This window comes from Microtus oregoni, unplaced genomic scaffold (genome assembly GCF_018167655.1).
Source record: "Microtus oregoni isolate MIOR12 unplaced genomic scaffold, Mior012 000003F_ref0000135, whole genome shotgun sequence".
NCBI classification, from domain to species: Eukaryota; Metazoa; Chordata; class Mammalia; order Rodentia; family Cricetidae; genus Microtus; species Microtus oregoni.
The window spans coordinates 14,939,946-14,961,225 of NW_024543062.1; the positions used below are offsets into that span (position 1 = coordinate 14,939,946).

The window sequence follows — 21,280 nt, forward strand, 5'->3', positions numbered from 1 at the left end:
GAGGCCAGAGTCCTGGGGAGACACGGCAGTGGGTCCCATGAATGTGGCTGGTCTGTATGCACCTAGCCGGAGCAATCGCCAAGATGCACGATTCATTTGTGAAAAGAGAGCAATCTTCACCCTTTGTTCAGAGAACAAAGGGTGCTTGCTGCAGGCTCAGAAGGCATGTCGGTGATGATGGAAAAGCCTGCGTGTGTGCAGGACCCAGGAGACAGGAGAGAGAGAGAGAGAGAGAGAGAGAGAGAGAGAGAGAGAGAGAGAAGCGGGATGTTGGTTTGCTCTCTGGCCAATGTGTATACTCTCTACAGAACCCACACTTCCTCCACTTCCTTATGCCTCTTCCATCTGGTCCTTGGACTCCTGTGGGGTCCCCTGTCCATAAGGATGTCACAACCTAGGCTAAGGTGCACTTCAACCTTGTAGCCAGAGCTGCCCATGCTGGGGACCCTCAGCCCTTTGCTTCATGTGGGGCCCTCTAGGGTGGAGACTTCCCTCGGGCCCATCTGCCCTGTCTCTGCACCTATAGCTAGCCACCAAGCCTATCCTTGCCCTTGGAGAAAGAACCTCATTCTGAAGGCAGCCTCCTCCTGAGATAGGATCCCAAAGGAGGCAGGCAGCTTCCCTCTGCAGAGAGCTCCTGCCTCCCCCCCCCACACACACACAGAGAGAGCTCCTGCCCCCACCCCCACAGCTCAGAACAGCTGATTCTTAGTCAAGATTCTAGAATAATACCAGCACCATCCAGGTCTCTATTTCAACTGTGGCATCGTGGGTCTGGCTAGCGGAGCTGATATCAGCGAGTCAGAAGGGGGACCCCAGAGTAAGGAACCAGGGCAGGGCTACCCAGAGGTACCTGGCAGTCTTGTGCACACTTCCCCTTCATCCCCTGGGTCCCAGGTGCCCTCCTCTCTCCTTCCCTCCCACACCCTCCTAAGAGCAGTTTGCACGGTTTTCTTTCTTGTTACTCCTCAGCTCACTTCCATGACCCAGGTGGCCCAGGAGCCTCCCCAGAGCCTACAGGGAAAGAGGCCTGGCAGGGAGTGGCCAACAGGAGGGCTGCTGTGGGGAGAGAATGAGACAATGGGAGACAGGATGGAGGCCAAAAATGAACCTGAAGAGGGAGGCGATGGAAGGGACAGGACAGGAAGCAGGGAAGTGAGGAAGAGGGGAGTTTACTCTGAGACCGCCAGCCTGCACAGGTGACACTGGAATCCGGTATCCCCTTCAGTCACTCTGCCCGCTTTATTACTGGGACAAGGTCTTTTGCTGAAACCAGAGCTGCATGGGTTAGCCCAGTTAGCCAGCTTGCGCCAGGGATTCACCTAAGCCCATTCTGTTTTTCTTTGGGTGGCTAGGGACCTAAACTCTAGTCCTCACTTACATGGTAAATACTTTATTCACTGAGCGACTTCCAGCACTGACATTTTTTTTTTTTTTTTGGTTTTTCGAGACAGGGTTTCTCTGTGGTTTTGGAGCCTGTCCTGGAACTAGCTCTTGTAGACCAGGCTGGTCTTGAACTCACAGAGATCCGCCTGCCTCTGCCTCCCGAGTGCTGGGATTAAAGGCGTGCGCCACCACGGCCAGGCCCAGCACTGACATTTTAATGCAAAAGGTTCACAGCCCTGGTGGGAGTGGCTAGACCCACCCCTCATTCTCCTCTCTCTACCCCAACCTGACATGAGGACATCCCTAAGACCCTCATGCTCATGGCACATTCTGGGCCAGGCATGGAGTTCAGGGGATGGGGACTCAGGGCTGGGTATTAGGGAATGATGGCTGGTTCAGAGACTGACCCCACAACTGAGTGTTTGGGGTTAGGGACTCAAGGCAGGGTGCTGAGTGGCTGGGTTCCCAGACTGGATGGTGTCCACTCCTCCCCTTATGCTATCTGCCATGGGCCTCCAGGGATAAGTCCCCCATGTCCCGCCCTGCTGCAGGTGGTAGAGTTGAGCTCAGCAGACCCACACAGCACGTGGCAAGGAGGAACCCAGTGTACCCCAGTATCTGGCACAGTTGGCTTACAGTATTTACTGGAGGCTGCCTGGCATGCATAGGCTGGATGTCCTGCAGAAGGAGCCTGTTTGTGCCCGGTCCTCATATATGTACTCCTCCAGCCCCAAGAAACACCCACGTGACCCTGGCTATGCCACAATCCTGGGACCACGAAAGCGGCTCACACAGTGGTCACACCAGTCTCATCACTCCTTGCTTTCACGCCTACATATGAGCCCCCTTCATGGCTATATATGACTGCCCTTATCTTGGATCCAGGCTAGAGATGGTGCAGTGGTCAGGAGTGGGAAAGGGTTCCACGACAGCACCCCACACAACACACCCAGCACCAGCTGCAGGACAGCATTGTGTACACTGGCTGTGCCCTTTCTTTCCCGCCATGGCCAGATTTAGAAAGGCAAAAACAAACAAAACAAAAAAAGACAAAACGTGGTGTTGGTTTCAGGGCTGGATCCCTCTGAGTCAGCGACCACAAACTCAATGCCCTTGAAGTGCCAGGAGAGACTGCAGGAGGTCAGCTGAGGTTCCCCACCAAGCAGAGCACGCAGGGGCCACTCTGCCCAAAGAGCCCCTTGGAGCAGCCAGGTCATTCTCCCTACTACACAGGAATGAAGTTTTGCTATCTTCAGCACAAACTGAAGGTGTGTGTGTGTGTATGTGTGTGTGTGTGTGTGTGTGTGTGTGTGCACATGTGTGTGTGAAAGGCACATGTGTATGGTGCATGTGCACAGGAGTGCTTACAAGTAGAGGCCTGAGCTTGATGTCAGAAACCTTCCCCCACCCCTCTTCCACCTTATTCGTTGAGGCAGGGTCTCTCGGTCAAGCCGAGAGCTTTCCCAAATGGCTAATATAGCTAGTGCTCAGGTGATTCCATCTCTACCCTCCAAGGTTGGAATTACAAGAAAATCCATGCAACACTTAAGTGTATTTCTGGAACAAACTCCAGTGTTCATGCTTGCAAGGCAGGCGCTTTAATCACTAAGCCTTCTCCCAAGCCCTGTTTTACTTTTTTGCAAACCAGAAATCGAGACTTTCGGGTAAAGTATCTGAGCACGAGCTTATGATGCGATAGCCAAGCCTTCCACCTTTAAACTTCATCAATACTTAAGTGGCCAAGGCCAGCCTCAGACACATTCTCGAGTCTCTTAGGACACAATCCATCTTGGTGTCTCCTGGGGCATCAGCCTAGACCATCCCTCCTAATAGTGGTCCAGCAGTCTAAGTTACTACTCAGGGATGCCTCACTGTCTGTTAAGATTGCACAGAAAAAACACACTCACTCACCCAGAAGACAGAAGCCTCCAGAAGTGAGTGCCTAGGAAGAAGCCAGGTGTGGAGAAGGCCTGGAGAGACCTCAGAGGGTAAAAGAGATGGGGACACAATGGGACGAGAATGTCCAAGGGCAGGCTTGAACCACAAACTCAAAGGCCATGAGGGTGAATTTAGGTGCCCAGGAAGAACCTGGCTTGGTATCAAGGAGATGAGGTCACTTGTGCCACCTTTTGAAGTCTATAAGTGTGCCCCAGGCTTGGCCTCACTTGTGAGATCTGCCTTAATTTTGTTAATGTTCATGAACTGTTCCTTTTAAACAGGGATAATTTTAAACCATTTTCAAATCAACCTTTCCTAGCAATGAATAGATGTGAATTTTCTCCCACGAAGACACCCACGGGCTGTCTAAATTTGGTGTCACCAATACTGACTGGTGACAGATTTATGATATAAATGAGTCTGGATTTCCTTCTCTTTTTTTCTCCTTTTTGACTTTGGAGATTGGATATCTCTTGGGATAAATGCCAAGCATGAGTGTCCACTCCCTGGAGAGTACATATCCCTTTGTTTTGCTCAGCAGACCCTCCTGGGTAGACCAAAGAAGAGCAGAATATCCCTCAGTTCAGCGGTCCAGCACGTGGAGGTCCCAGAGGAGAAAGCTCTCTACCCTGATGTCGTTTGAAATGTCCCCAATAGCGCGAAAGCTCCCGTCTCCCTCAGTGAGTCTAGGGGTTCACTTGCACTTTCCCTCTGAGTGGTCTTTGGGGACATTCAGGTTCCCAGCCAGCACACTGGATGCTCACTTGTTTAACTGCCCACAAAGAAGGAAGGAAAATCACTGGCCAAGGTACCTTCTCTGCTCCTCTTGGTGTATGCTTGTTGGAAGCCATTGGCTCATTCCCTACAACTCTAGAGTGTCTTCCCAGGGCAGTTCAGCTTCCCACTGATCTCCCCTCCAGGCCTGTGGTCTGTGTCCGATGTCCCATTATGCTCCCTTAACCAAGGTAGGTTTCCATGTGAACCACATGTCAGCCTCCCCAGCTTGCTCTTCAAAGATGATAATGTGTTTGGCCACCTCCCAGATACGAGATCAGTTTGTAGACAGTCTAGATCTGTTCCGAGGGCAGCGATAGCTGCCGCGACCCGAGGGCCAGGCAGCATCTATGTGGCACTCACCTGCAGTGGGACCACTTGCATGAGGATGGCAAAGTTGGTGAGATGGGTACAGTGGCACACTGAGTGGGTGAGGTTTCCCTCTGTGAGCGCACAGCCCTGACTTGACCAGACGCCTTCCCCGGAGCTGAGGAAACAACGGACAAGGAACAATGATTAGTGGGAACAATGGCATTCCTCAGCCCCACAGGCTCAACAGCTCACTGGCTAATTCTGATGCCAGGGTGCAAACTGTCTTCAGGTATTAAAACTGGGAAGTGGCTGGCACTAGCGAGACCCCAGAAAGATCTCTTCTGAGACAGAGAGAGGCTGGGGCCACTGCCTCAGCTTGGTTCACTGGGGAAGCACCTAGACCCCTCCCACTCTGGGAAGAAATGTGTGTGGTCCAGAGTCCAGCTTGGGAAGCCAAACACCCGGGGAATCATGAGTGATCTAAGAAAATGCGTTACAGTTCTTAAGCGCATGTCCGGGGACAGATATGTAAAACACAAGGTGTATATAAGTAATATAAAAATAACTAAAATGCAGTGCCTGCAAATATATGATGTGGTGTGTATACACATGAAACTCCTTCATAGCATTTTCGAAACCTCAAGGCTGGAGATATGGTTCAGCGGTCAGTGTTACTCGCTATGCAGTGATGAAGACCTACATTTGATTCCCAGCATCTGTGTAGCAGCTGGGCATGGTCCTATGTCCTCCTATAAACCCAGTGCTGTGGACGAGTGGAAGCAGGGGGATTGCTAGAAATGCCAGTCCAGCCAATAAGAACGCAAGCTCAAGATTCAAGGAGAGACTCTGACTCACAGGCTAAGCTGGGGAAGTATAGAAGGCACTTGATGGCCTGCTCTGAGCATGAGCTACGTGTGGGCATGTGCAGCCACACACACACACACACACACACACACACACACACACACACACACAAACACACTCATGCACTCTGCATGCACACACATTATTGTCACTTAAAGTTTTATCTTAAGGATTTTATTTTAGTGTGTGTGTGTGTGTGTGTGTGTGTGTGTGTGTGTGTGTGTGTGAGGGCTAGGGATATCTGTATGGAAATACAGGTGCCTGCAGAGGCCAGAAGAGGGCATCAGATCTCCTGGAGCTGGAGTTACAACTGGTTGTGAGCTGCAATGTGTGTGCTGGGAATTGAACTCAGGTCCTCTGAAAAGCAGTCTGTGCTCTTTACCGCTGAGCCATCTCTCCAATCCCCAAGAACTTATTCTAATAATAACCCTTGGCCAGTGTCTATCATTACACACAAAACACAGAAATGACACACACAACATCATAACAGTATGCGGGAGGCAACATCTACCTGGTTTCTGTGAATGCACACATAAATGAATGCAAATTACTGAGGAACTGACAGCCTCCTCACAGTGGTCTCCAAACACCGGGGGAAGAGGTCAGGGAGGGAGGCTGAGGTCAAACGGAATGTTTGCTTTTCTGAAATGTTCAAGTCTCTAATTGCTGCTGGAGCTATGATTTCTTCTCACAGTGACACCCAGGCCAGTATGCACTGATGCCAGTTGGTTTATCTTTGCAGCGAGTGTGCTGGCCACTGTCATTTTCTCGTGTGTACTTCTCTGCCCTTTCAAATGACAAGCAGGTATCTTTGTTTGCTAAGACAAACCTGTGTCTCAGCTTGAGAGAGGAGACCCCAGTCTACCAAGCTGAAGGAGTCTGAGGCTCAGACTGTCTCTGATTTGTATTCTGCTATAGTTCCTACTTCTACCCCGAGGGACTAGGCGCTTGGAACGAGGTAATTCATGCCCCCATCTTGCTCCCCTGACCATATCCATGAACACCCAGCTATAGCAGTTTTATATTCCAAAGAGGACTGTAGCCCTTGCAATAGTAACCCTGTTGGGGGGTAGGGCTGAGAGTGTGGGAAAGGGGCCGCGGTGTGGGCACTGCACATGGTAACTGAGATGCAGGGACCAGCAGCATTCTGGGTGGTTTTCATAATGAATGAGCCACCTCTTGCGGGAGGTCGGAGGCAACGGGCAGAAAGCAAAGCCTGGGCCAATGGAAGCACATGTAGAGGAACCAGATCCCCATCAACAACGGCAGAATATAAAGGAGTCGTGGGCCCCTCCCCCACCCCACATTTGGATCTAACTTTCCCAGGACCCGGGGAAGGACCGCCTTACAGGCGATTGTGTTTTATGCAGCTACTTTGTATGCCTACTTAATGCGAAGATGCCACATTTCCATTTGAGGTCACCCTGAGAATTAACAGGGATGGAAACAGTCCGGAGGGTGGACTTGGCCCTCGGCTCTAGTGAAGGGGGCACAGACCATCCATGAAAGTCATGTCCCGAAACAGAACCCTGCAGGTGTGACTGCTATAATCAGCCAGGAAAGCTGAGTTCTGAGAGGTGTTACCTCTGGATGGGATGGAAATCTGCTCCCCAGGGAGGTGGTGGGGACGAGCGGGAAGCTTCCCAGCTGCGCACAAATAAATTTTCCCAGAAGACAGCTGAGCCGTTTCAGATAGCATCAAAAAACATGCGCGGCCTGTGACCTGGGACATCCACACCGTGGCAGCAGTACCGTCACTCAGGTACATAAATACAATGTGACATATATAAACACAGTATAAGAAGCAGGCATCAATAGAGGCAGAACCCAAAGAAAATGGTGTAGAACGATGGGACCAAAAACACTTCCATATATTTCCTGTGAATGCAAGTGTATATGACACATAAATTATTTCAAAATACATGCATAAACTCAGGGTAAGATGTAAAAAAAAAAAAAAGAAGTATTTGCTTTCTTTAAAAAGTAAGGTTTTATCTTTAAAAATAAGAAGAATGATATTTCGAAGCCCAGACGTGCTTAATCTTAACGCCTGTAATCTTAACACTTGGGAGGCTGAGACAGGAGGCTTGCTGTGAGTTCGAGGCCAGTCTGGGCTAGACAGTACATTTTAAGCTAGTTGGTAAAGTGAGGCCCGTCTCAAACAAATGGAAAAGAGGAATGTGGATATATTAGGGAGTGGGGGTGGGGTTCAGTGGTAGAGCACGTGCTTAGCATGAACAGCTCTGGGTTCCATCCTGGGTCCCACAAAGGAAATAAGTAAAAGCATATATTCATAAATATTCAATATATACCAAGCGAGTCACTGTATAATTTCTTAGAGTATTAATCTTTTCCAAAAGCGACCCATGTCTCCTGGCAGAATGGCTCCTCAGCCAGTAAAAACATTTTGCTGTCAAATCTGAGGGCCTAAGTCCAATTGATCTCTGGGACACACAGGATAGAAGGAGAGAGCTGACTCGGGCTGCAGGTCATCCTCTGATCACCCCACACACACTCTGGAGCGATTGTAGCTACACCCAACTACACGTGTACGCACGGAAACAAGTTATGTTTAAGATTACAAATAATAAAAAAATAAACAAAATTAGAAAAACTAGTCCAGAATTCTAAGACCAGGGAAGACAGTTTTCAAAACTGAAAGAGAACTTGTTCTCAGATGGTCGAGCGATAACTGAATTCACTTCCAGCAGGCTCGCAATACAAGGAAGGTTAAAGGGACATTACGCCAGACAGAGACGTGGCTCTGCACAAAGGCATAAAAATAGCTAGAGATGGGATAAGTGGAGGCGTCCATGGCATGGCCCTGGGCTTGTCTGTAATTGCTCTACAAGATAGCTGATTGTCTGGGGCAGAAACAAAAAAAAAAAAAACAAAAAAAAACAAAAAAAAAAGCCTATAAAGATTTAATGACGGCAGGGACAACCTTAGAATCGATGGGCAGGAGGAACCACAGGTGCGTATTAATCATATCTTAGAATACTCCTAAAGTCATGCCATATCCATTGCAGCCAGACATAGGGCATGCAATGTCGATCATCTGAACAAGGCTAAGAGATGGTCTTTAAAGCCCCACATTTAATAAAAGAGAATTAAAAGAACATGATACAGCACTAGAAAATACACACTGAAGGGGTAGAGCAATGCCCAGAGGAATCTTTTGGGAATTAAGAGTACTTATTACTCTTCCAGAGCACCCAAGCACACGCACTGGGAGGCTCACACCCACCTGTAACTCTAGCTCCAGCTGAGCTAATATCTCTGGCTTCTAGCTATCTCTATCTTTTAGCTTGTGTGCATCTACCCACAGGTGCACACACACATGCCCCTAATTAAAAATAATAAAAATTGCTTTTTAAAGGGGCAGCGAATTGTGTCTCAATGTGATGGGGTGGACCACAGTGTAGCACTTATCTCCCACGGTAAAGAAGGAGGGACCACAGAGAAGAGCAAACTATTCCAGGCCACCATCAATCACAGTGGAGAATCTGCACGCCTCCTTTCAGGTCATCTTTCTTAGGTCTTGTTCACTCTACCGCTCAGACCGAACCAAGAGCCTCGTGTATGCTAAGCAAGGGTTCTACCACTAAGCCATATCTCCACCACCTTTTCTATGTTTTGTTTTGAGATAGGGTCTTGCTGAGCTGATGGGATAGCCTTGAACTCACTCTGTAGCCTCAGCAGGCTTTGATCTTGCTGTCTTCCTGGCCTGTGAGTTTGAGCCCAGCTTCTTACTCTTGGAATTTGTTCCCAGAGTCCTCCAAAGAAATTCAAAGATTTGAAGTGGCCCAAAGTTTGCATAGAGCCGCCACATACCCTCTTATGTTAATCTCCAGATGATGCATAATATCCAATGCAATGTGAATGGCATGTGGATGGTTATGTCAAGGTGGAAATAATGACAGGCAAGAAGTCTGCCTGTGCTCATTAAAGGTGTCATTTCCCCCCAGCCCAAATATTTCAGGTTTGTAGTTGGTTAGATATCTACTACAAAATTATGGGTACTGAGGGCCGGTGTGATTGGCAGGACAAGTTAACAGAACAGTAGCAAGACCAGAAGACCTGCGCATAGCTGCCTCTTAATGTAGCCTCGCTGGCGTTTATGGAACTCCCACCACAAATGCATTGCTTCCCAGGAGCTCTATAGTATGGGTGTAAACAACTTAGAGCGCCTTTTAAAAACAGAGGCTATCGAAAGCACCTTTTTTAGGTCATAAAATATTTAATTATAAATCACCAGCAGAAAAGACTCTCGAAATGCTTCCACTGTGGGGAAGTTAAGCAGCTCCCCTCCTGCGCGATGGCTCAGGAGGTAAAGGCACTTGCTGTCAAGTCAGGTGACCTGAGTTCCATCCCTGGGACCCACACAGTAGAAAGAGAGAACTGACTCCCTGGGGTTGTCCTCTGACCTCCAGATGCAGAACATGGGGAGAACGTTTGAAGTAGGCAGTATTGTCCTAGAGCTCGGTCATGTGATCATACAGCTGTGTTCACTCATCAAAACCAAGAGAACTATGCTTTTCAAACTGAATCTCCCTGAATACATAATAAGGAATCATTTGAAAAGTGCTGTGGCTGGATGCTTGTGGTGTGGCTGTCTCTGGGAGCTATCAAAAGTACCTTTTAGATCATAAAATATTTTTAATTATAAATCTGGGGCTGAAGAGAATAGCACTACGCATGCATATCAACGCGGGCTGATACCCATATCTTGTCTATTGTGTGCAACGCTGGGAAGACATTCTCTCTAACACACCGACTTCCTTACTTTGGATGTGCACCAGCAGTGGGTCTGATTTTTTTTCCTGAAGAACCTCCATACTGATTTCCACAATGGCTGTGCTGACTCAGCCTCCCCGTTTCTCCACACCCTGGCCAGCATTGCTGTCTGTTGTAGTTCGTCTCAACTGTCAACCTGACATGACCCAGAAGCACCTGGGAGAAGGGAACCTCAGTTGAAGAGCCGCCTCCATCAGATTGACCTGTGGCCACATTTGGGAGGTATTTCTTTAACTGCTAATTGATATGGGCAGGCCCTTCCCACTGTGGGTGGTGCCATCCCCTAGGCAGGTGGGCGTGGTTGGTCTGAGAAAGGTAGCTGAGCAAGCCACAGGGAGTAAGCAATGTCCCTTCGAGGTCTCTGCTTCAGTTCCTACCCTTGACTGCCCTCCCTGATGGACTCTAACATGTAAGCCAAATGAACCGTTTCCTTCCCCGTGTTGCTTTTGGTCAGAGTTTTAGCACAGCAATAGAACCTAACCAGAATGCTGGCTTTTATCTTTCTTTTTAAGAGTCAAATAGCTCACTTGGTAGCAAAGAGTGAAAAGAAATCCGTGTGTGTGTATGTGTGTGTGTGTGTGTGTGTGTGTGTGTGTGGTGTGCATGTGTGGTGTGCGTGTGTGGTGTGTGTGTGGTGTGTGTGTACACAAGAGTGTGTGGAGGCCAGAGGTCAGCCTTGGGTGCCATCCCTTAGGCACCATCCCCCTTTTAATTTTTGACAGGGTCTCTCACTATCCTGGAGTTCTCCTATTAGGCTAGAATGGCTGCCAGCCACAGGCACCTTCCTGTCTCTGACTCCCAGCACTAGAACTGCAAGCACGTGTCCCTGTGTCTAGCTTTTCACACGGGTTTTGGGGAGCCAAAATCAGACCCCCATGCTTGCATGACAAATATGTAACCATCTGAGCCATCTCCCCTGCGCCAAAAAGAAACTCATAAATCTTCTTTTCTCATCCAGTGGCTGACTGAACTGTGGTGGTCAAAAGGCCGGTGACAGAAGAATCCCCTCGCAGGCTTGATCTTTTGCAGAAATGAAAAGAGGCCAGAGTTACTCGACTTGCAATTATCCTCTAGACAAGAGTCCCGACCGCTGGGCACCCAGCGTCTCAATGGCTGCTACAGTCTCCTTCTTGTGTTATTGGAATCTGTGCAAAGTTTCCCTAATGTCTCCAATGCCTGTGCCCTAGCCGGCTGTCAGGAACAACTTGTATTCCATGGCAGTGAGCATGCCCCCTCCACACTGGTTCATCCTTCTGACTATCCCAGGATTCCCTTGAATTCCACACATATCTCTGCGGGGCACTTTGCTGGAAATACCAACGATTTCCTCCTCCAATTTACAATTCCTAGAGTTGGCTGCTTGTCCGTTGACCCTTTCTCCTTGAAGGTCATAGAAATGAGCCCTGATCCCAAAAGCTCTCTTGGATTTGATCCTCCCTGCTGCCTTAGGGTTTCAGTGAGGTGCTCCTTCAAGCTGTAGGTGACTGTACTCTTGGATGAAATGAGATGTGTGTTTACGCGGAACTCACGCTGGCTGGCGCAGGTTCTCCTCAATGCCTGTCCTCTGGTGAATGGCTTCACTACAGCCTCTGACTCGGGTCTGGGCTCTTTTTGTCTGGCCTCTTTCTCTGCCACACTCCTCTCAGCTTTCAGGATTCTTTGTGATTCACTCTTGCTCACTTTGAGCTCATTACCCACTCTTATCTCACCCCTGAGGTCCACACCCACAACCCTCATCTTGTTCCTAATAGCCGTCCCTACTGCGGTGGAGAGACACCTCACAGCACTCTTATTCGCATTTCCCTGAGGAGTGGGATATTGATTTGCTTTTTCTTTTATGTATCTGCTGACCATTTTTGTTTTTTCTTTTGGCAAATGACAATTTAGGTCTGTCGCCCATGACTTAACCAGGGTACTTGGGTCTCTGACTAGTAGGTTGTTTGAATTTTTGGAAACTATTTCTGGATATTAACATCAACACTAAACATCAAATAGAGAGATGTTTTTATTACATTATTCATATGTTTGGTGGCAATGTGTGTGTGCATGCTAGCGTATGCATGCGGAAGTCAGGGGAGTTGGCTCTTTCCTTCCACCATGTCCTAGGGACCAAAGTTTGGGTTATGAGACTTGACAGCCGACACCTTCACCCACTGAGCCATCTCACTGGCCCCAACGCTAAGATATTGATATGCTAGCCAGTGAATGCTGTTTCCCAAAGCCCCGCATCCCAGTCCTCCCTCAAGACACTCTTTAGAGAAGGCTGTGGATCAGTATTTCCACGTGGCCTCATAGAGCCCTGATGAAATGATTCTAAGAACTACAAAAAGACCTTTGAATCCACACAACCTCCAGTCATACCCAACCAGGTCTTGCCTCACACACAGTCATACAAACACATTGGCTTCATAAGCACAACCCTGCCCTGTGTGGTGTGAGAGCGCCCTGAGGTGGACACCTTGAGCCACTGGACATCTTGTTGTCTTCCCGGTTTCTCCCCCTTCTGTCTACCTGGTAGCCCCCACACTCACAGTACCTGAAGTTAAGGAAGGCACAATACAGGAAGAGGCGGTTGCTCTCGTTGGTGGCATCAGCATACTGCTTATGAGTCTGAAATGAAAGGAAAGGGATACAGCTGTGATAAGAAAGGCCAAACACATGTCCTGGAGTGTGGACAGGATTCCACACAGGGCCTGAGACGATGGTTCACCAAGTAAAACATTTGCCATGGAGGACCTGATGACTTGAACTCAATCCCCAAACCCATATAGAAACCAGATGTTGTGGTGCACATCTGTAATCCCAGGGCCCTTATGAATGATGAGAGTGAGAGAGTTGGAAGCTGTGAACCAGATAACCTGGGTATGTTCCTAAATAAGAGAGAGCCTGTAACAAGGGAGAAGGCAAGAACTGCCTCCTGAAGGTTGTCTCTGACCTTCACGCATGTGCCATGGCACACACATGCCTGCCTCAATACACACAAAGTTTAAAGTGTTTGCAGTTAATTTATTTATTTAAACAGATTTTCGAACTTTAAGATGTATGTGCATGCATATGTGTGTATCTGTATCTGTGTATCCATGCATGTGAGCACAGTGCCCATGGAGGTCAGAAGGGGGCACTGGACCTCCTGGAGCTAATTATAGGTAATTGTGAGCCACCTGAAATGGGTGCTGGGACCTGAACTTGGCCCTGCTGCAAGAACAGCACACACTCTAAACTGTGGAGCAATCCCTCCAGCAGCAGAATTTTTTTATTTTCCCAAAGATCTCTCACATTCTGAACATCCAGGGTGCCTGTGACCAAGCTGGAGAAGCCAAGTGACCACTGTGAGCTAATTCTCAGTCACACCCTCCAGGGCTTCCCCAGGTCGGCACCTGCAGGCTTCCAGCTCTCTTATCAGCTCAGAAACAGCCTGCACGGAGGAGTGAGGCAATCAGAGCGCTTTTGAGTTTCTGTGCATGAAGAAGGAAGAACTTTATGGAATGGCGTGGGAACCTGGAATTAGAAGCGCTTGCCTCAGAGTGGAACAGAAAGGGCTTTCATATCATCCCTCTTCCTAGGCACTCATCCACACAGCCATAAGGCACTCCGGGGAAGGTTTAACACAAGGAACACAGAGAACTCCATGCCTGCATCCACACTTGGTATAAACAGCTTCTGGTTACCCAGGAATGGAGATGTAGGGGAGGCAGCACGGGTACAGTAGCCTATGGAGGGTGGATGACATAACACTGAGCTGGAAGTTAGGAAGGACAACCTTGGTGACGACCGGCCCAGGTAAAGATGCATCTCTACTGGAACACAAGCCCTGTGTTTAATATCTCCTCTGCACCCAAACTGCACAGAAATGTCTAAGAGATACATCTCTGTGTCACCCAGGTAATTTAGAAGTATTTAAAGCAAGCAGGTGGCCAAAGGAAGCCATCCCCAGCCCCCCATGACACAAGAGACGTGGGCTCTAGGGAGGTGTTCGGAAGACTGTCTTCTCCTGGGTGGTTTACTTCTGCTCCTCCCACCCCCGGAGACCCGGGTTTAAATCATCCTTCAAAGAAAAAGTGCAGCTGGCCAGCCAGTGTGCAGAAAAAGCCAAGTGTGTGTGGTCCACAAGGGAGGGGTAGAATAGCCGTCTTGGGTCTGGGGCCAAGGTCACAGTCCTGACCAGGAATTCCCTGCCCAGCTGGTTCTCAAACTCTGGCCCATGCTCAGCTCTTTGGCTGGGAAAAGCGAGTTGCTTAAAAAATAAAAAAATAAATAAATAAAAAAGGAAGCCTTGACGTTTCCAGAGAGATTCTAACATATGGGAATGCGGCTGTGCCAAAGGAAAGGTGAGTCACCTCGCACAGCCCACGTTCCACTTGAAGAGGACCGTGGGAGGCCAACAGTCCATCCAAGTCCCAGTTGCCTGGGCTGGAGAGAAAAACCATTTCCGCAGGTCAGCAGGATGCTGGGCATCCGGAAGGGCCTGGCAGCGTCTCTCTGAAGATCCTAGCAAAGAACCCCGGGACCAGCCCACACAAGCCTGGTGGTTCCCCCGCAGACACACGCTGTGTGTCCAGAGCTTCAGAGTCTGCACAATAGCCCCTGCCATTCCACAGGCCCCCTCCACCTCTGGAGCGAGCTTCCCAACGGGATTAGCCAGCCAATTACTCATAACCTGCTGCTTACAGGCGAAGTGTGGGCTTCTGAACATGAAAGGGAAGGAAATACATCTGAGAAGTTCCTTTAACATCCCTTGTTCAGACATGTGGTTACTTTGTGTTTTAGTGTGTGGCTTTACCCATAAAGAAACTGGGAGACACTTCTTCATCACTGTCCCCAAGCAGAAGGCAGATGGCACCGTCACCGTGATCCTATTTACGACCCTCGGCAAAGCAGCATCACGGACCGAAATAGCCACATCCCCAGCATAGGGCCAGACACAGGCAGAGGTCCCACTCCACCCTTGCTGCTTCTTTACCTCTCCCTCTGGTCTTTTCCCACAGCCAGGCCCAGCTCTGATTGGCGAAGGGGCTCACAAGACAAAGGCCTGATGTTCTCTGGTTTCAGAGACTCTTAGGATAGATAGCCCTTCATTGACCATGAAAGCCCTGACGTGGAAGACTGGTGGACCCTCTGGGTGAGAGCCAGAAAGGAACCAACGAGATGTGCAGGTTCCTATCCCAGGATCTGCATCCCTATCACAGGTCAATGGGATGGGCATTCTGAGGGCAGAAGGGCAATAACAAGCCAGGCAAAATCCTGTCTGTGTCTTGTGCTCAATGCTTTCCCAAACTATGTATTTGCTGCCTGATTTTTGACTCTCTTGTCCCAAGCCAAGAAGTAGGAAGAGTCCCCCACTCCTACCCCATCTGGGCCATCAACTCCATCCAGACTCTATCTGAACTAACCAGGGTGCACAAACGGCCCCATAGACTTGGTGATGTCAGGCATGTCTCCTTAGCAATAGGTTACGTGTGGGCCTCAGTCCTATAGAAGGGCCACCCTCACCTCTCAACACACATCTTTTCTCCAGGTGCAGCTTCCCATGACTATAACACAGCCATGGGAGCACCACCACAGGGGTGCACCAGGGTCAGAGAGAGCACGGTCAGCCTCTGCCCCAGAGGTCCAAGAAATGATGTTCCCATAGCACAGAATCCAGGTTTTAATCTCTTCATGGCCAGAGCGAGCCCTTGGCCACGAAAGGAAAGACCCATTCCTTTAACAGGAGCTGCCTTCTCAGCCACACCCCTCCAGGGCTTCCCCAGGTCGGCACCTGCAGGCTTCCAGCTCTCTTATCAGCTCAGAAACAGCCTGCACGGAGGAGTGAGGCAATCAGAGCGCTTTTGAGTTTCTGCACATGAAGAAGGAAGAACTCTATGGAATGGTGCGGGAACCTTGAATTAGAAGCGCTTGCCTCAGAGTGGAAGAGAAAGGGCTTTTATATCTTCCATCTTCCTAGGTACCACACATCCATAAGGCACTCCAGGAAAGGTTTAACACAAGGAACACAGAGAACTCCATGCCTGCATCCACACTTGGTGTAAACAGCTTCTGGTTACCCAGTGATGGAGATGTAGGGGAGGCAGTGCAGGCACAGGAGCCTATGGAGGGTGGTCGAGATGAAGGCGGAAGCTAGGCAGGATAACCCCGGGTGAGAGCTGGGCCAGGTGAGGGTATGTCTCTAATGACCTAGGATCCCTGGGCCCTAACTAACTTTCCACCATCCTGAACAGGCCAGACCTGGGACCAGAGGGGTCCTGCCACCGGTAGAGCTATCCAAAGATGCCTCTAGAATCGGGTAGCACCCCCTGCAGTAGTCCCCCTCCATCTCCCTCAGACCTGCCTCTTTCTTTCCTATCTCTCCCTACTTGCTTTCACACTGACCTCACCTCTTCTTATCTGAACCACAGGGGTGCGGCCTGAAGAAGACCCGCCTATGTGCTTCCTGTGATCACGTGCACGCTACCATCCAGCCTAGCACAGCTGCTGCATGGCCACCTGGGTCCAGCAGCTCAGGCAGCTGCCCACTGGCCTCCCACAGCCTCTCCTGCTCTTGGCCTCCATCCTTCCCTCTCCACGGCCTTGTCCTTTTCACAGCACACAACCAGTCCTATGACACGCTTAAGATCTTCAGGGGAAAGATGGAACAGAGACAGCTCAGACACCTGAGGGTTGAAAGCCACCCTCCCTTTGTGGTGCTGCCTTCTGCTTTAGCCGAGCCTACCCCGTCTGTCTGTCCCACCTAGCACTCATCCACCTATCTGTCCTCCCATCAGTCCATCTTTCCTACTTGCCTATCTACCCTCTCATTGTCCTGTTCATCTGCCTGACAACTTCTGCCTCATCACCAATCCCTCCCGCCCCATCTGCCCACCTCTGTCTACCCCTACCAGACCGCCCACCTTTCCCTCTACCTCCCTTCCACTCACTCACTTCCTCATTCATCCAGCTGCCCATCCCATGAATCCACCCCCATCACCTTACTCCCCCCCCCCCGTCCTACCAACATAGCCCTCCCTTGCCCATCTGCCTTCCCATCATCCACAGTGCCCATCCACACACACCTCTCCCGAGCTTACCCGTCTTGCTGCAGTTGCCTGGGAGGCCTAACCCTCCTGACACGCCAGCAGAGCTCACCCTCACCGAAGCCCCAGGCTCCCCCGTGGGTGCCATCCTCTGCTGTGTTTCCCTCCCTCTTCTCTGCACACTCTTGCGTCTGATAAATCCCAACCCTTTCCCAGGGTGTCAAATCCCCAGAGCAGGCCCCACCCTCGCAACCACCCCCTTACACAGTGTCCATTACCAGACAGGTAAGTTGTATACACAGAGACTCATGAACCGGACAGTCACCCCGCTCTCCGTGGGCTCCCATGGGAACCCCAGTCATGCCCTGGGATCTGCCCCTAACACATCTACAGAGCTGTAGAAGGACAGGAAGGTGACTTGGGTATAGATTAGGAGAGTGGAATGAGGAAGGGACCTCAGAAGGTCATCTGTCTTCTCAAGTGACTCCAGCTAGCTGTGGTGACATCTGATCAGTATTCACTTCCCAGTTCTTGCTAGCAGAATGAGTTCTGCTCAGGATGACAGCAGGGCCCTGAGTCTGTCTGTCTAGCACCTGCTCTCACCCTACATTGTGGGGGGGCTAGAGGGACAGTCTTCTCCAGCTCACCAACAAACACACTCACTCACTCATGTACTTGTACTATGTTCACACCCGGCCTTGCTGATACTTCTGAACACTCTGGCTGCTCCTTCCTCCCCTCGGACACCAGCCTGGTCTCCTAAGGGACAGAGTCAAGTATAGCTCAGACCCGTAGAATGGGGCTGTGTGGAGTTCCTGCCCATCAAGGCCTAGCACCCTGACAGATCCACAGCCCTTTCCCACAAAGGCTCCCCGCTGACTGGCTGGGCTATTTCCCCTTCCAGAGGCCTTTGTTCAAGGACTATGTCTATTGATAGTTATTTTTCTCAAGATGCATAGGTAGAAATTCCCAAGATGCACGATCCTCTTTCTGATGTCACTCTGCTGTGATACAAGGGAGACAGAGTGGAGCCTGGACTACGGACCACACCTGCCCCGCCTGGACTCTCCATCTCACCCCCCTCATCCTTCCTGCCCCGGGACTCTGCTGTGCTGAGAGTCATGAAGATGGTCTTTGGCAGACCTGAGCCTGCCACTCAAACTATGCTGTTTTATCCTCCCCCACCCCCGTGTGTGTGTGTGATGTGTATGTATGTGCATGTGTATGTATACATGCACGTGGAAGTACAAAGTCAACCTCAAGTGTCGCTTCTCAATAGCCATCCATCTTGTTATGGTCTTTTCTTGGCTTAAGGCCCAACCAACTCAGCTAGGCTGGCTAATGAGCCTCCAGGATCTGCCTGACCCCTCATATCTTTAGAAAGGATGGTGCTGGCTTACAGAACTGTAAAATCCCCACCTCTCCTGCTGGTGGTGGTGGTGGATTGTGGTGACTCTGCACCCTCGAACATGCCACGTGAAAACGCTGGTTTCCCCACAAGAAAGGAGCTGGTTTACTTAGAAAAGAATGCAAATGTTTGATGGGCTGTAGTGGTATCTATTTCTGTGCGGTGTGTGTGTGTGTGCGTGCATGTGCGCATGTGTGTGTGTGTGTTCATATGGGTGTGTCTGTGTGCATACATACAGAGTCCAACCTTGGGTGTCATTTCTCAGCTGCTTCCTACCTTGTTCCTTTGAAATAAGAACTCTCGTTAGTCTGGAGCTCACTGAGTATGCTAGGCAGTCTGGCTAGAATGCATCGGGAACCTGCATGTTTCTGTTGGAACGACAGGTAGGTGCCACAGTGCCTGGCTTTTTAAGGTGGGTGCTGGGAATTGAACTCATTTTCCTCTTTGCTCAGCAAGTACTTTGCCAACAGAGCCACCTCCAAGTTTTGTCTTTGCTCCTTATCTCCCCATCTGCTACTCTATTTTACAAGCTTTTAAACAATACAGCTCAATCCCAAACTCCCTGGGCCCCAAGTACACACACACACACACACACACACACACACACACACACATATACACACTCATGCACATGTGCACTGTTTAAGAAAATGGACAACCTGCTTCTGGGATCCTCCCCCTGATGAAGGGTTAACAGTTAAAAAGGTGCATGAAGATTCCTTACAGACACAAGGAGAAAGGTCTAATCTCCCTCACTAATTAACATGGGACTAGCAGACATAACTGGCCCTTCTAGGAAGAAGAAGTCTCATAGCAGGTGAGGCTATCAGAACTACTGAAGCAAATTTGCTTAATAGCCACAAAACATTCAGAACTGGCCGATATCCACAGGGAGGGAATCAAGACGTCTGCGCCAGACAGTATTTACATTTCAGTGGGAAGAACGAGGTCTTGAAGCCTCGTCAGTATGCATGTTGTAACGCTGTGCAAGAGTGCAAGGGCGGGGGAGGGGGATGAGGAGAGGACGGCAGGACAGAATAGAACCAGGAGGAGCTAGACAACAGCCAGGTAAGGCCCAGGTGAACATGCTGTGTGTCCTTCTGCTTCTAAGTCCTCCACAGTTATTTCCTCCACAAGTTAATCACACACACACACACACACACACAGAGAGAGAGAGAGAGAGAGAGAGAGAGAGAGAGAGAGAGAAATAAAATGCAGTCTTTTTTTTAAAATATTTATTTATTTATTATGTATACAATATTCTGTCTGTGTGTATGCCTTCAGGCCAGAAGAGGATACCAGACTCCATGACAGATGGTTGTGAGCCACCATGTGGTCGCTGGGAATTGAACTCAGAACCTTTGGAAGAGCAGGCAATGCTCTTAACCTCTGAGCCATCTCTCCAGCCCCTAAAATGCAGTCTTGATTGGTCAGGCACGGAATGAGGGAGTCTGAGTGGAAGTAACAGAGAGCAATGACCCAGCCCAGAGCAATGACCCCACCCATCAGGGCAGGGCAGTTTGGGAGTCTTGCTCCTAGAAGCAATGATTCCATCAGGATGGCGAATGCATCAGGATGGTGCATAGCCCGATGAGCAGCAACAGGTGGAGAAGGGAGGTCGCTGGCAAGGGGCTCACTGACAGCCCGTTTTTAGCTGAGAGAATTTCCAGATGGTAGAGATGGAGGGAAGATATGGACAGATTCCAGCCAACTCCCTGGTGCCGAGAATCGAAGAGTGGCTTCCCAGAGGGCATGGCCCTGAGACCCCACAATGGCTTCTACCTGTTCTCAACATGGTGATGATCAAATACCCAGCGAGCAGTCAAGGAAGCAACAGTAGGCTGGGAAAGAACTGCCCACCGGGCAGGACAGCCTGAGGACCACCAACCAGAAAATCACACACTTACAGTCTGGTGGGCAGACTGCTTGGAAGATTCTCATTTCGCCTGACTTCACTGCCAGCGAGAAGCATGATAAAACAATGCCCAGCCAGAACACAGCAGCTCAGTCCCAAGATGTTCTAGAAAAACTGCTTGCAGCAGCACTACAGACTACAGAGGCTGTGAACCACATTGGGAAAAGTCTCAGAGGCTGGAGGTGGAGATGGTCGAAAGGGGGCTAGGGAGTTTTGAGTGAGAAGCACACTCCCTGGTTATCCTGGCAGTGATGGGCTGCACTCCGGAAACAGCAGACTTTAAATATGTGTGGCTTCTGTTTGTTTTCTGTACTGTGCTTTGGAGGGTGAAGAGGGAACAGCTCCGGGACCTGCAGGTCAACCCAGAGGAAGGCTGTCCTGGTGAGGGTCGGCAGGAACTAATGGTGCACAGAGATCTGTGTGCAAAAGCACCAAGCTCATCGGGGACTGAAGAGGGACCGACTTCAAGCCAGCACAAACCAGTACATCTGGTGGTGCTGGTGAGCAAGCAAGGATTCTCTGCAGCGCAGTGTGATGCATGCTCTGCAGCACAGTGTGATGCTAGGTGCAGTTGTCATAGCCCCAGACCTGGACCCACAAACTGCGGTGAATGCAGAGATTCGTGGCTGTCCAAGGTACCCAGAGTAAGTGAAGTTGAGGGACATTTACATCATGTCCTCAGATGTCAGACTTGGGTAACATTGCAGAAGAGTGGCAAAAAGAATGTAAGAACCAGAAGATAGGGTATGGCGGTGATTTGACGGCCATTGTGTGACGGTGGATTCCCAGCTCCAGCCATCTGCACTGGGCCAGCACAGAAGAGTCGTACAGTTAGCCAGAGATGGGATGAGAGCTCGTGGGACCTTACCTCTTACT

At 49.9% G+C, this 21,280-nt stretch overlaps 1 protein-coding gene across 1 annotated transcript in view; it reads right to left on the bottom strand.

The window, feature by feature from the left end:
• Adgrd1 (adhesion G protein-coupled receptor D1) overlaps window positions 1-21,280 on the bottom strand; it is a 117,974-nt gene that overhangs the window by 28,942 nt on the left and 67,752 nt on the right. The window contains exons 14-15 of the mRNA XM_041648529.1: window positions 12,608-12,681; window positions 4,462-4,585 (exon numbers count right to left, since the gene is read on the bottom strand). Of these exons, the coding sequence (XP_041504463.1) occupies window positions 4,462-4,585; window positions 12,608-12,681 (198 nt within the window). The remainder of the gene's footprint in view (window positions 1-4,461; window positions 4,586-12,607; window positions 12,682-21,280) is intronic.